At 35.9% G+C, this 15,164-nt stretch overlaps 1 protein-coding gene across 6 annotated transcripts in view; it reads right to left on the bottom strand.

The window, feature by feature from the left end:
• The window catches only part of PDS5B (PDS5 cohesin associated factor B), a 191,910-nt gene that overhangs the window by 93,168 nt on the left and 83,578 nt on the right, over positions 1 to 15,164 (bottom strand). For all 6 annotated transcript variants that reach the window (XM_045473553.1, XM_045473563.1, XM_045473587.1 and 3 more), the window contains exons 8-10: positions 11,776 to 11,916; positions 9,810 to 9,925; positions 6,838 to 6,932 (exon numbers count right to left, since the gene is read on the bottom strand). In XM_045473553.1, the coding sequence (XP_045329509.1) occupies positions 6,838 to 6,932; positions 9,810 to 9,925; positions 11,776 to 11,916 (352 nt within the window). The remainder of the gene's footprint in view (positions 1 to 6,837; positions 6,933 to 9,809; positions 9,926 to 11,775; positions 11,917 to 15,164) is intronic.

The raw sequence follows: 15,164 nt of genomic DNA, 5'->3' as shown, positions 1-15,164 counted from the left end.
CAGCAAAGAAAACCACCAACAAAACTAAAAGACAGCATATGTAATGGGAGAAGATATTGGCAAATGATATATGTGATAAAGGGTTAGTATCCAAAATACAGAAAGAACTGATATAACTCAACACTATAAAAAACAAACAATCCAATTAAATAATGGACAGGACACATGAACAGACATTTCTCCAAAGAAGACAAACAAATGGCCAACAGACACATGAAAAGATTCTCCTCATCACTCATCATTAGGGAAATGCAATTCAAAACTACAATGAGAGATCATATCACACCTGTCAGAATGGCCAAAATGAACAAGAAACAACAAATGTTGGCAAGGATGTGGAGAAAGGTCAAGACTCTGGCACTGTTGGTGGGAATGCAAACTGGTGTAGCCACTATGGAAAACAGTATGGAGTTTCCCCAAAAAATTAAAAATAGAACTACCCTACGACCCAGCAATTACACTACTGGGTACTTACGCAAAGAATACAAAAGCACTAATTCAAAGGGATACATGCAGCCCTATGTATACTGCAACGTTATTTACAATAGCCAAATTATGGAGAAAGCCCAAGTGTTCAGTGATAAATGAATGGATAAATAAGCGGTGGTATACAGATACACATACATAAACACACACACACAAACACACACCCACACACACACACACACACACACACACACTGGAATATTATTCAGCCATAAGGAAGAATGAAATTTGCAGCAACATGGATAAAGCTACAGAATATAATGCTAAGTGAAATCAGTCAGAGAAAGACAAGTATTGTATGATCTCACCTATATGTGGCATTTAAGAAACAAATCAGCAAAGGGGGAAAAAAAAAAAGAGACAAATCAAGAAACACACTCAACTATAGAGAACTGATGGTTACCAGAAGAGAGGTGGGTGGGGGGATGGGTGAAACAGGTGATGGGAATTAAAAAAAATAATTAAAATGCACCCAGAGTCTGAAAACTAGGAAATCATACAACACAGTAACATAAATGTTTTATTAAAAAATGAAACTACAAAAAAAAAAAAAATGAAACTACACAGTATTTTTTGGTAAACTTTCAAACATTCAAACAATGGTGAAGACTAAAAAGGTTACTGGTGAAATTTTTCACATATAAAATATATTTTAAATAGCTATAAAAACTGAAAACACCTATTATTTAGCTAACAGTAAATTTTGCATTGAAATTCTGACTATGGGATGGGGCGTCTGGGTGGGCCAGTTGGTTAAAGCATCTGACTTCGGCTCAGGTCATCGTCTCAAAGTTCTTAAGTTCAAGCACCCCATCGAGCTCTCTGCTGTCTGCTGAGAGCCCACTTCAGATCCTGTCTCCCTCTCTCTCAGCCCCAAACCTACACACGTGTTCTTTCAAAAAGTTTAAAGAAATAAACATTTTTTAAAAATTCTGAGGAAGAGTGAAGACGGCAGAGAAGTAGGGGGACCAGGATTTCCCTCTTCCCTCAGACACAGCTTATTGAGGTCAGATCACTCGGAACACCCAAGAAATCAGTCTGTGGAGTAACAGAAAGGTCTCCACAGGTGACAGGAAACAGCTTGGAGGGACAGGGGTGCATGTATACAAATTGGGGGAGATAAAACAGCGTAGGCACAGAGGGGAGTGAATCCCTTCAGTGAAAGGACAGAAGGAAGAGAGAGACAGAGAGGCTGTGGAATTGCAGTATTGTGTTAGTATAAGAGAAAAACATCTCTAGACCATGGACCGGGGAACAAGAAATATGGAGAGTGCCAATTTCTACTTTGCAAACAGCTTCAGGAGCTGGAGACTGGAGTTTTCAGAAGTGCACGGCTTTCTCCAGACCAGAGTGAGCCTTGTAAGTGTGGCTGGCAGGCAGGGAGCCAGCCTTGGGGTGCAGTAGAGATCTGAGCACCGCACTGGCAAAGAACAGTCCACTTCCCGGAGAACTTTGGGAAGAGGGTTTAGTTCCTCCCCAAGGACAAAAGACCCTGGAGGTGCCAGCCCAGGGCCCTTTATTGGCAGGGCTCAGTGGCACTACACCAGGGCAGAATCTGCGAGGTGCAGGGCACCTTAAGACATCAAGTTTTGAATCCCAGCCCAACACCTAGAAGGCACGGGAGACTGTAGAGCAGGGTAAGCCTACTGGCAGCGCTATTTCTGCCTGAACAGTATGGTTTGAGACACCCGGTCCGGGGAAGAGAGACTGGGGTATTACCATTTTTCTCCCCATCACCAACATGGTGGGACTTCAGGACAGTGGTTCCCAGTGGAGGCAGGACCCCCTTATAACAAACCCCACCCCTCCATGCCTGGCAACTGCTTATCTACTGGAGCAGGACTGACACTGAGTGAACCAGACGGCCTCTCCACCACAAGAGCACAGCCACCGGTCCCAGGCACCAACAAACAATTGTCCTGTGGTTTTGTTCCCCACCCCTTCCTTTTTTCCAGGGTTACTTCAAGGATCAAAGCACACCTGGTGGAAGGTCCAAACAATCCACCACCAGGAGCAAGGAGAAGCTTTGTAGAGGACTGACCAGTGAAAGCAGCCAAATACACGAAAACAGAGCACGCAACACACCGCAAAAACACTTCCTGAAGTGCCGGGCCCTGGATAGTGTACGACCCCTTTTTAACATAGTAGTACTCACAGGGGCAGAACACATGAAAAGCTATTCAAATACATAAAAGACAGAAACCTAGCCCAAATTACAAAACAGACGAATTCTCCTCAAAAGAAAATCCAGGAAGAAATGACAGCCAGTGAGAGAATTGCTCAAAACAGATACAAACAATATAGCTGACCAAAAATTTAGAATTAGAGTCATAAGACTAATAGCTGGGCTTAGAAAAAAAAGCATAAAAGACAGCAGAGAATTTATTGCTGCAGAGATCAAAGACCTAAGGAATAATCTCAATGAATTAAGAAATGCTATAAATGAAATGTTAAAATAAACTAGATACAGTGACAGTGAGGACAGAAGACGCAGAGGAGAGCATAGGTGAAACAGAAGATGAAATTATGGAAAATGATGAAGCTGAAAAAAAGAGGGAAAGGAAATTACTAGACCATGAGAGAATTAGAGACCTAAGTGATTCAGTGAAACGAAATATTATTTGTGTCACAAGAGTTCCAGAAGATGAAATGAAATATTTGTGTCACAGGAGTTCCAGAGGAAGAACAGAAAGGGGCAGACAGTTTATTTGAACAAATTATAGCTGAGAACTTCCCTAACCTGGGGAAGGAAACAGGCATCCAAGTCCAAGAGGCACAGAGAACTCCCTTCAAAATCAACAAAAACAGGTCAACACTTCACATATGATAGTGAAACTGGCAAAATACAAAATAAAGAGAGAATTCTGAACACAGCTAGGGACAAACAGGACTTACCCTACAAGGGTAGGGTGTTAGGCTAAGCGAAGTAAGTCAGTCAAAGAAAGACAAATATCATATGATTTCACTCATGTGGAAGATACAAAACAGATGCACCTAAGAGAAGGGAAGCAAAAATAATATGAAAACAAAGAGGGAGGCAAACTCTTAAGTACAGAGAACTGAGGGTTGATGGGGATGGGGAGTTATGGGGGTGCAGAAAATGGGTGCTGGGCGTTGAGGAGGGCACTCGCTGGGATAAGTACTGCATATTGTATCTAAGTGGTAAATCACAGGAATCTACTCCTGAAGCCAAGACTACACTGTATGTTAGCTACCTTGAGAATAAAAAACAAAATAAAAGCCTAAACAATGGGGTTCGGAGAGCTTCCAGTTTGGTGAACATTTGGAGGTGCTAGGAGAGTGATAAGACCAGAGAAGGCACCCAACCACCCTCACCGCACCTTGCCCTATGCATCTCTTTCATTTAACTGTTCCTGTATCCTTTTATAATACACTGGTAATAGGAAAAAAATCAGACTACAGGAAAAATACTTTTTTTTTAAAGTCTAGAATATATACAGAACTATTACAAATCAGTTAGAAATACAAGCCAATTTTAAAAAGATGGATTTAAAACTTAGACACTTCATAAAAGAAAATATCAATATGCCCATAAAAAAGATGCTTGATCTCATCAGTCATCAGGAGACTGCAAGTTCAAACCACAACAAACAGCAAGACTGATGAGAAGGACTATAATCAAAATGACTGATGACACACAATGTTGACAAAAATGCTTAAGAAATAAAACTCTCAAGCATTTATCAGTGCAACTGGAAAACAGTAGAGCTAATATGGAAAACTTACTCATTTCTTATAAAATTAAACACGTATTTACCCTATGACCAGCAATTTCACTCTTAAGTAAAGAGAAATAAAAACATAAACCCATAGAAACACTTGTAAGAATACAGTAATTTCAGTATTAACAGCCCTAAATCAAAAAGTCCATCAAACAAAAAAAAAGATAAATTATTGTGTATTTATACAACAGAATAGCACTCAATAATAAAAAAGAATAAAGTAATAATAAAGGAGTCCCAAAGACACTAACAGCTAGACTTTCAAACTTCTGACAGGATACTCTTCAGTGGGAGATCAGTTTAGTTGAAGAGCAAGTACTTAAACTGAAGATTTTCCAACAAACAACCCATTGCGATCACCCTAAAGTTAAGTTCAGAGTCACCAATACCATGTATACATTCAGGGCTTTCCAAATAGCTCTTTATTTAGTCCCACACTCTTAATTATGAGCAGAGAGCCACATATTGCCAAGCATTTGAGGAAAGCCTCTAAACACGGGATAGTATAAACAAAAGCAAATAAAAGGTGGGAAAAACAAGTAGCTAAAACAAACATTTTGTAGGAAAAAAAATTCCCCAAAATATTATCATTAATTTTCTCAAAGAATCTTACATCAGTAACATAAGAACAGAAGAACAAAATGCTACAGCAAAAGAAACGTCCAGGGAAAAAGAGGAAGAAGAAACAGAACAGACAGACACACACACACACACACACACACACACACACACACACACACACACAGAAGGTAGGAAAAGGAAAAGGAAAAGGAAAAGGAAAAGGAAAAGGAAAAGGAAAAGGAAAAGGAAAAGGAAAAGGAAAAGGAAAAGGAAAAGGAAAAGAAAGGACGAAAGAGAGGGAAAAGACAAAAGTGAGAGGAAGAAAGGATCATCTAAAGATCAATACTACAAAGCAGAAGCTTAAAGAACAATCAGTCCAAATTCAGAAGTGAGTGGGTAAATAGAGGGTTCAAGGCAGGGCATCTCCCCTCAAAAGGATGAAAATGAGAAATATTTGCTGTTTAAATCTGACCGGTAGAAATTCAGCAAAACCTGAAAGCATGACTATGACAAATTATTGTTAAAAATATTATAAACTAATAATACACTTTATCATTTTCTTTATCAAAAGAAACTCAGAAGGAAGTAGTAAGATTTAAGAAGCGTAAGCAAAGACCATTAAAAAAATCAGTTAAAAATGTACTACAAGTTAGTAAAGTTTTAAAAAGAGAAAGTAACAATAATATGAAAGATAGGAAGAGAGTGTGCAGTTAAAACTTTCAAGGTTCCTTGATTGCTCAGAAAGAAGTGAGAGTTCTGACTTTAGACTTCACTAATCAATTATGTAGTGAAAGCACAAAAGAGAATGTTAACTTCCAAGCCCACAAGGGGAAAAGGAAAAATGAGAACAAAGAAAATTAATCAATTAAGCAGAAAAGAGGGAAACAGGAAAACAAAACAAGAAGCATGGAAAATAAAAAATATAAAATAAGTTCAACACCATCAAATTCAGTAAGATTTTTAAAACACATAACAATACTGCATATAATTTATGGACACATGTGACATAGAAAAACAAACAGGATGCAGACCAAATTTAGTGGAGTGGGCTACCCTCTGCAAACAGGAAGAATACAATTTATAAGGGGCATTTCAACTACATCAACAATTTCTTTTCTTTTTTTAATCTCTTAAGGAAATACAGCAAAAATGCTAACATTTCTAAAAAAGACATAGTGGCTATCATAGTCATCTGTTATTTTCTGAACTATTTCCTAATTTTAAAAAAAACTGGGGCACCTGGGTGGCTCAGTCAGTTAAGGATTGGACTTCAGCTCAGGACATGATCTCGTGGTTCCTGAGTTCAAGCCCCACATTGGGTCTCTGCACTGAAAGCACAGGGCCTGTTTGGGATTTTGTCTCCTTCTCTCTCTGCCCCTCCCCCACCTTGAAAATAAAGAAACTTTAAAAAATTTTATAAAAGAATATATGATATTCTTATTACTACAAAAATGCAAAGTTCTAAACTGCCTTATAAATATAAAGATTTCAGAAAAGTTACCTCCATTTAGCATAGTTTAATAAGCTTAAAAATTAATGACTCACAACTCAGTTCTCAAAATGTTAAAGAATAGTAAAGAACATCAAAGTCAAAACCTGTTCAAATCCAAATGCCTAAAATATCTTTAAAATTGTTCTTAAACTAAAGAACTAGTACTGTCTCTGGTAACACTGACTTTTTATAGGTGCTTCTAGACTAAGGCGGCACAAGGAGTCAAGCTTCTGGCTTCAGAGAGTAACTTCCATGATGATGAGCTGAAAGAAGACTTTACCAAATAGTCTTTATTTAACACAATAACCAAAAAGGGGGATACTTTTCCTATACACACACACACATATATATATATACACATACACACACACACACACACACACATATATACACACACATATATGTATATATATATACACATATATATCAGTTACACACACACACACACACACACACACACACACACACACACACACACATATATATGTAAACATGAAACTGATTTTTTTCACCAACAAGCATCTAGAAATATTGGCTATTGTGGGTATATAGTACCTGTTAAGTCCTTTGCTAAATCAGGATGGTTCATGAGACAGTGACTAGCAAACTTGACACATTCCAGGCGGATTGGTACATGGATGTCATTAAACCTGAAAAAATATAAAGGCACAGAATGATCTTTAAAATAAGAGAAACAGATATGTGTTTATTCAATTTATATTTATTCCTCTAATTAAAAGAAAAAACAATTTATGTAGAGTAATTCAAAGTGGAAGTCAGACTCTTTCAACAAAGTTTTGATATGCTATATATTTATGAATGCTTTGGAATGTCGATATTAAACCAGCACAATCTCCTGAACTATGTACTTTCAAGGAACATGTATAAACAATACATGCTTGGCTCAAGCACAAAACTTAGAAGGACAAGATTTTTCCTATAAGTATTATACTTTCAAATATGCCTGTTTATATATGCATATGTGTGTACATAGTTCATAGATACATTATATAAATCCTAAACTGTGTCTGGAAAGAAAACCTTTCCTCAAAGTATCCCTTCTTAAATATAGAACATTCACAAAAGTGTGGCAGACCTTGCACTAAACCCCATATTATTTTACATGACTCTAAAAACTGAGCCCAAATTACTCCTATCCAGTTAACCATCGCATTTCCACTAATACTAAAGCCAATTTTTATATGAAGAAGTATCTTAGTATATATTTCTAAAATACTAAAACTCATTTATTGATGTCACTTAAGTATCTTTTGATCTTGTATTTCTCCTCCATCAATTTTTTTCCTTATAATTTATTTGGTGAAGTAACTGCTTTTGATTGTGTGTGTAGTGTTTTTCCAGAGTTCAGATTTTGCTACATTACATTTTTCTGACTTAAATTAATAGGCTCCCCTCTCTCCTAAATCTTATAAACTGACAGTTAGATCTAGACACCAGTAATATTCAGATTCACTGTTTTAGCAAGGCTATTTCACAGATGGCATCCTGTTCCTCCATCATAAAGCACGTGATGTCTAGTCATCTCTAAACTATTGATGTTGAAAGCCTATATACTGGTTCATCCTGGAATGCAAAACAGTGATGTTTCTTAAAAAATCTTGTCTAGTATCAACAAGAACATCAAAGCAAAGCAAGAATTTTCCACTCAGTATTTTCATATGTCTTAATTCTGTATCACCAAAAGGTTTCCAAATCATGTATCACCCTATACTGTAAGAAACAAATTCAGTATTTTAAAGGGGGTGGGAAAGAGGTCTTCAAAATGAGCACCAAATTATTCTTAAAAGCTTATTATTAGGAAAAAAAAAATGCTCTGTGAAGTACACTCAAAAAAGTTTTAACATCCAGTCTGTGATCTCATGTAAAGTTTCCAGAGTGTTTTGAATCCAAGTACTCCATCCTTATGTACTTTACCATTTTTCAATTAGACATGTGCTATTTAACCATTACAAATAAATATAAGACCTCTTTAAAAAAATAGTCTAGGTCCTTAAACTTGGTAAGAATCAGTGAGTTTCAATTTTAGGCCATTAAAATTAAAAGAAAAAATTACAATGTAATGGAAATGTGACATAAATTTTAATCGAGATTTTTTTCCCCTTCTAAAATCTCACAAAGTCTGGGTAAATCAAGTCCTGATTTAAAGATATATTAAATGTCTGTAAGTAAAAACTGTATTTTTGTTTTACCACATTAAGTGGACTTTAAGTTGACTGGTATAATTAAACGTATAAAATATTTTGCTCTACTACCCAAGAACTTTCCATTGTTGTTTAAGGGGAAAAAGTCTAGAAATCAAACTCAAAATTACAATGGGCTAAAATTTATTTATTTAATGCACCTTGTCAAATAGTACTGAGCTACATAAGAGGCAGGAAATCACATTATGAATTTAGCACTTAAGAATTTATAAAACCTTCTACCTCATTTAAAAAATTAGAAAAATAAGGCCAAAAGAGATTAAATTTATCATCATCATCGACAGTTCTAGTATTAAGAGGGGACGGAAAAGTGGTTATAACAAATATTTCAATACAAAAAAAAAAAAGAACAAGACTTTTAAAATCCTATTTATGACTTAATTGCATTATTTGTTATGAGAAAAATTTGGGGACAGGGGTGGGGGTGGGAGGGGTTCTCCTTTAACTTCAGGGCCAAAGTACATTTCAGCCAGGGCACTTGAGAGGTGGTTTTAACATATTCAAGGTCAGGGATACTTTTAGAAATGTAATGAAACGAACTCTTCTCATAGAAAAGAGAAATCTACAAACACACTCAAAATTTTGCAACCAATTTCAGATTTGTGGAAATTAAAAGCATACATGGAATTCAGGTTATCATTTTCTTTAAATGAGAAATGTACAATGGAGGTTAGGAGGAAGAACACGCATATCATTTATTTCTTCATTCTGTGGATATCCTTGTCTTTACAAATGTCTCATGATTTATTTCCAGTTGGAATGAATCACTGCTATGTAATAATAACACATTTTAATTTCGTGACTATAATACCTTTTGAGATAGCTTTTTAAATTTTTTAATATTTATTTATTTTTGAGGGGGGGGGGGCAGAGAGAGGGAGACAGAATCTGAAGCAGGCTCCAGGCTCTGAGCTGTCAGCATAGAGCATGATGCGGGACTCGAATCCAAAAACCTTGAGATAATGACCTGAGCCGAAGTTAGACGCTTAACCCAGGAGCCACCCAAGTGCCCCTTGAGATAGCTTTATAAACGTATTATCTTTAAAAAAAAAAAAAAAGTAAAAAAGTTAATGTATCATCTTTCAAAAATTAAGGGCAAAATAAGATGAAAAGAAGGGCAACTGTAAATATGGCCAATCACTACCAACATTCAAACATTTCAACATATATTAAAAAAAAAAATCTCAAAATATAAAATCTTTAATTTTTAATAATTCAGAAAAATATTAAATACGGGTGTTTTAAAATAATGTAAAGTAGATATAAACATATATTACTTTTAAACAGGACACCAAAGTCATATACCTGCCCAAGTAACACTGCCAGAGTGGTTTGTTTTGAGAAGCCAATTCTGAATCCTTTGCCCCAAACATTTTTGCCAGTAGTTTAACAACTTGTAGGCGTTCCTCATTATCATTGCTCTAAAACAAAACACAGACAGCTTTAAAACTATCAGGTAGATATATTCATGACAATTTTCCCATGATTTTCCTCATCTCTCAATTCCACAAAAACTTTCATGAACTCCAGATGAAAACTTATACACAAAAATGCTCAAACTTTTCAAAAAATTAAATGTTCTCTTAAATGATCTCATCATCTCATTAAAGCAGTAACTCCCTACATGAAAATACATAACAAAGTCTGACTAAACGTTAGAGGCCCTTCTTACAATTTAGGCTCATTTCCATTCACAATCAAATTCAAAACCTAACTCACATCAAACCTATACAGATCCTTGAAAAACTATTTGTTTGATACTCAAGGTGCTACAGATGTTACTGTATACTTTTTTTTTCTTTTAATTTTAAAACAATGCCTAAGCCTAGCATTAGAAGCTCCCACAATAATGACCTAACTCATCTCTCTTATTTCTCTCACTCTTCCTCTAAATAAGTACTTTTCAACCCTGGGGCACATTAAAATGACCTCTAAAGCTCTAAAACAAAACAAAACAAAACAAAACAAAACAAAACAAAACAAAACAAAACAAAACAAAACAAAACAAAACTGCCTGGATTTTATTGCCAATAATTCTGATCAACTGGTCTGATTTAATCCCTGGACATCTGTTTATTAAGGCTCCACAGGGTGAAGATTCTAATGTGCAGCCAGGGATGATTTAAACTTACTTGATGTTACTATCCAACTATAATCCTCTGTGTTCCACAAATTGACCCAGCATCTTCCTACCTCTGTATGCTTCTGCAGTTGTTTCCTTTGTTTCAATTGTATGTTGTCTGTATCTTTTAGGACACCTGTAATATCTGGCCTCTTATTAAATCTGAACTTTTTTTCTCTTCTAGATGTTGAATTTGCTGAAAGCAGGGATTATAATCCCTTACTTATATTTCTTATAGTATTAAATATTTTTATTAAAGAAAATCATATCAACCAAAAATTCAAAGTATGACTGCATTCTGCCTCATCAAAATTGCTAACTACATGAGGAAAAAAAACAGAGCAGGGAGGCCAGTGAATCAAGTGGCTCACTTGAGAAATATACCAAAAATATACCCTAGAATAAAACAAGAATGATCATTTGCTGGTTTTGTGGGGTACTCGCACTACCAATATGAACTGTTTATTTTTTTTGTTTTGAAAGAGACAAAAATCTTTAGAAACAAGAACTGTAATACAGAAATCATTTAAGAACTTTTCTGGGTGGTACATCAGGTTTCATCAAAGATTATTCATTATAACCAGCTTTATTTAATCTTCCTGCAATAATTTGAAAGAGAAAAGACTATTCCTCAAATCTACAAATGGAACTCAATTTGATGGGATAATTTAATGTCAAGGTGATAGCAATATGCCACCAACAGATCCCAGAGAACTATGAGAAAAGTAATGGAGCTTTCAACATAAGCATAACAGAATATGCACAAAAGGAAAATATTTCACAACATGTGAATAACAGACCCTAAACTATTTTTATTGCCTAATCAAGGGATCTTGGGAACCACTATAAAATGTGCCTGAAAACAAGCTTGATGTATAGCTATGATCTGAAAAGTCAGTCACAATCTAGAATTCATTTAGAAAATATCTGAAGAAAAATACTACCCTAAGTCATTAAGTAACTGCTATCTGCTAGGCATCACCCTGGGCACTGGAGGTAAACAGGTAAGGTACAAATATGTAATTAATAACAGTAATATACCACAACATCTGTAATATCCAGCTAAAAACCATCCTAAGAATTAAAGAGCCACAAATAATGCTCTTTGCTAATGTGGCTGACAGACCATATCCCTTTTAGAATAGTTACCTTTAATTTAAATTCAAGCTGGGGTAAAACTGAGAGCAGCAAATGACTATCAATATTATAGAGCTCCAAAATTAAGTCAAAGACATGCTCTGACAAATCGCTGATAGATGTTTTCCCAAGCATCAGAACCTGATTAAAAAACTTTTGAGAAAGAAAATTTATCATTAATTGAAATGGCATAGACAAAATGAATTTTCTAAAATCTTCATTATTATTCAATTAAATTTATTATTATTTTATACAAAATCAAACTAGGTTTATCAAAACATTTTCTAACAGTAGGTAGGAAACTACAGGCTAGTTCACCTTGTACATGAAATTCACCTTGTACACAACAAAAGATAACTTGTACTAATTTATCAATTAGCTTATCAATCAACACTCTACCTACCATATGTACTTTATTTTTCATTATGGTACTTACTATATTTTAAGTTGTAATACAGTTATATTTGTGTACATGTCTTAATTTCCCTACTAGGTAACTTTCTTAAAGTCAAGAGATCACATCACCTTGGCATGTATGGAAGACAAGAACACTGAAGAAAAAGCCTTGTATCTTCACAGAAGGAGCCAATTCCATTTTTAAAACATACAATTTTATATTTACAATGCAAAACAACCTATTTTTTTCTGTTTACTTTTGAGAGAAAGAGCGCAAGCAGAACAAGGGCAGACAGAGAGGGAGACACAGAATTTGAACTAGGACCCAGGCTCTGAGCTGTCAGCACAGAGCCCGACGTGGGGCTTGAATCCACATACTGTGAGATCATGACCTGAGCCAAAGTTGGGCGCTTAACCACCCAGGTGCCCCCAAACAACCTCTTTTTTCCTTTGTATTTTATTTATTTTTTAATTTACATCCAAGTTAGTTAGCATATAGTGCAACAATGATTTCAGGAGTAGATTCCAGTGATTCATCCCCTACATATAACACCCAGTGCTCATCCCAACAAGTGTGTTCCTTAATGCTCCTTACCCATTTAGCCCATCCCCCTCAAAACCCCTCCAGCAACTCTATGTTCTTTTATGAGTCTCTTATGTTTTGTCCCCCTCCCTGTTCTTATTTTTGCTTCCCTTCCCCAATGTTCATTTGTTTTGTATCTTAAAAGTCTTCATATAAGTAAACTCATATATTTGTCTTTCTCTAATTTTGCTTAGCATAATACCCTCTAGTTCCAACTATGTAGTTGCAAATGGCAAGAGTTCATTTTTTTTTTATTGCTGAGTAATACTCCATTGTATGTATGTATGTGTATATATCACATCTTTATCCATTCATCTATCAATGGACATTTGGGCTCTTTCCATACTTTGGCTATTGTCAACAGCACTGCTACAAACACTGGGGTACACTACCCCTTTGAAATAGCACACCTGTATCCCTTGGATAAATACCTAGTAGTGCAATTGCTAGGTTGTAGGGTAGTTCTATTTTTAATTTTTTCAGGAACCTCCATACTGTTTCCAGAGTGGCTGCATCAGTTTGCATTCCTACCAGCAGTGGAAAAGAGATCCTCTTTCTCCACATCCTCACCAGTATCTGTTGTTGCTGGAGTTGTTAATTGTAGTCATTCTGACAGGTGTGAGGTGGTATCTCATTGTGGTTTTAATTTGTATTTCCCTGATGAGTGATGTTGAGCATTTTTTCATGTGTCAGTCCGTCATGTGGATTGGATGTCTTCTTGAAGAAGTGTCTATTTATGCCTTTTGCCCATTTCTGCACTGGATTGTTTTTGGGGTGTTGTAAGTTCTTTATAGATTTTGGATACTAATCCTTCATCTGTTATGTCATTTGCAAATATATTCTCCCATTCCATCGATCGCCTTTTGGTTTTTCTGATTATTTCCTTCACTGTACAGAAGCTTTTTATTTTGATGAAGTCCTAAGAGTTCATTTTTGCGTTTGTTTCCCTTGCCTCCAAAGACGTGTTGAGTAAGAAGTTGCTGCGGCCAAGATCAAAGAGGTTTCTGCCTGCTTTCTCCTCGAGGATTTTGATGGCTTCCTGTCTTACGTTTAGGTCTTTCATCCACTTTGAGTTTATTTTTGGGTATGGTGTAAGAAAGTGGTGCAGGTTCATTCTTCTGCATGTCGCTGTCCAGTTTTCCCAGCACCACTTGCTGAAGAGACTGTCTTTTTTCCATTGGATATTCTTTCCTGCTTTGTCAAAGATTAGTTGGCCTTACATATTTGGGTCCATTTCTGGGTTCCCTATTCTGTTCCACTGACTGTTTTTGTGCCAGTACCATACTGTCTTGATGATTACGGCTTTGTAATACATCTTGAAGTCTGGGATTGTGATGCCTCCTGCTTTGGTTTTCTTTTTCAGGATTGTTTTGGCTATTCAGGGTCTTTTCTGGTTCCATACAAATTTTAGGATTGCTTGTTCTAGCTTTGTGAAGAATGCTGGTGTTATTTTGATAGGGATTGCATTAAATATGTAGATTACTTTGGGTAGTATCAACATTTTTACAATATTTGTTCTTCTAATCCAGGAGCATGGAATATTTTTCCACTTTTTTTGTGTCTTCAATTTCTTTCATAAGCTTTCTATAGTTTTCAGTGTATAGATTTTTCACCTCTTTGGTTAGGTTTATTTCTAGGTATTTCATGGTTTTTGGTGCAACCGTAAATGGGATCGATTCCTTGATTTCTCTTTCCGTTGTTTCATTATTGGTGTATAGGAATGCAACCGATTTCTGTGCATTGATTTTATATTCTGCAACTCTGCTGAATGCATGGATCAGTTCCAGCAGCTTTTTGGTGGAATCTTTTGGGTTTTCCATATAGAGTATCATGTCACCTGAGAACAGTGAAAGTTTGACTTCGCCTTGCCAATCTGAATGCCTTTTATTCCTTTGTGTTATCTGACTGCTGAGGCTAAGACTTCCAACACTACGTTGAATAACAGTGGCAAGAGCAGACATCCCAGTCGTGTTCCTGACCTTGAGGGAAAGCTCTCAGCAAAACAACCTCTTTCTAATCTTTTTTGTCTTCTTTTATATTCTGATGAAATGTGTGTGCATATGTACAAGGTTTACAGCACTACTGAAAATCCAATTAAAAGTACACAACACACACACGCTGAAAATCCAAATTTGAACAACTTTATTTCTATAAGGAACCAGCTATAAGTGGTTTCCACATTCAGATCATTTACCATATTACTACCAAAACTGGTAAAGATACATAGCATAATGGTCCAGTTCCTTTCTATTTAAAGTCTTCCAAATTTGTAAGAAATTAAGCCAGAGAATATACGACACAGTCTCAACAGGATATTCTGTCTCCTTGAAGAAGTAGTTTAAGGATTTTTTATAACACATAAGCCCTGATCTCTTCTCTCAGTTACAGTCAACACAACCTGGCTTAAATAGGTTTTCTATAT

Source organism: Leopardus geoffroyi, chromosome A1, assembly GCF_018350155.1.
Source record: "Leopardus geoffroyi isolate Oge1 chromosome A1, O.geoffroyi_Oge1_pat1.0, whole genome shotgun sequence".
Taxonomy (NCBI): Eukaryota; Metazoa; Chordata; class Mammalia; order Carnivora; family Felidae; genus Leopardus; species Leopardus geoffroyi.
The sequence above is the reverse complement of the archived record's forward strand: the minus strand, read 5'-3'. Positions and strand labels throughout refer to the sequence as shown.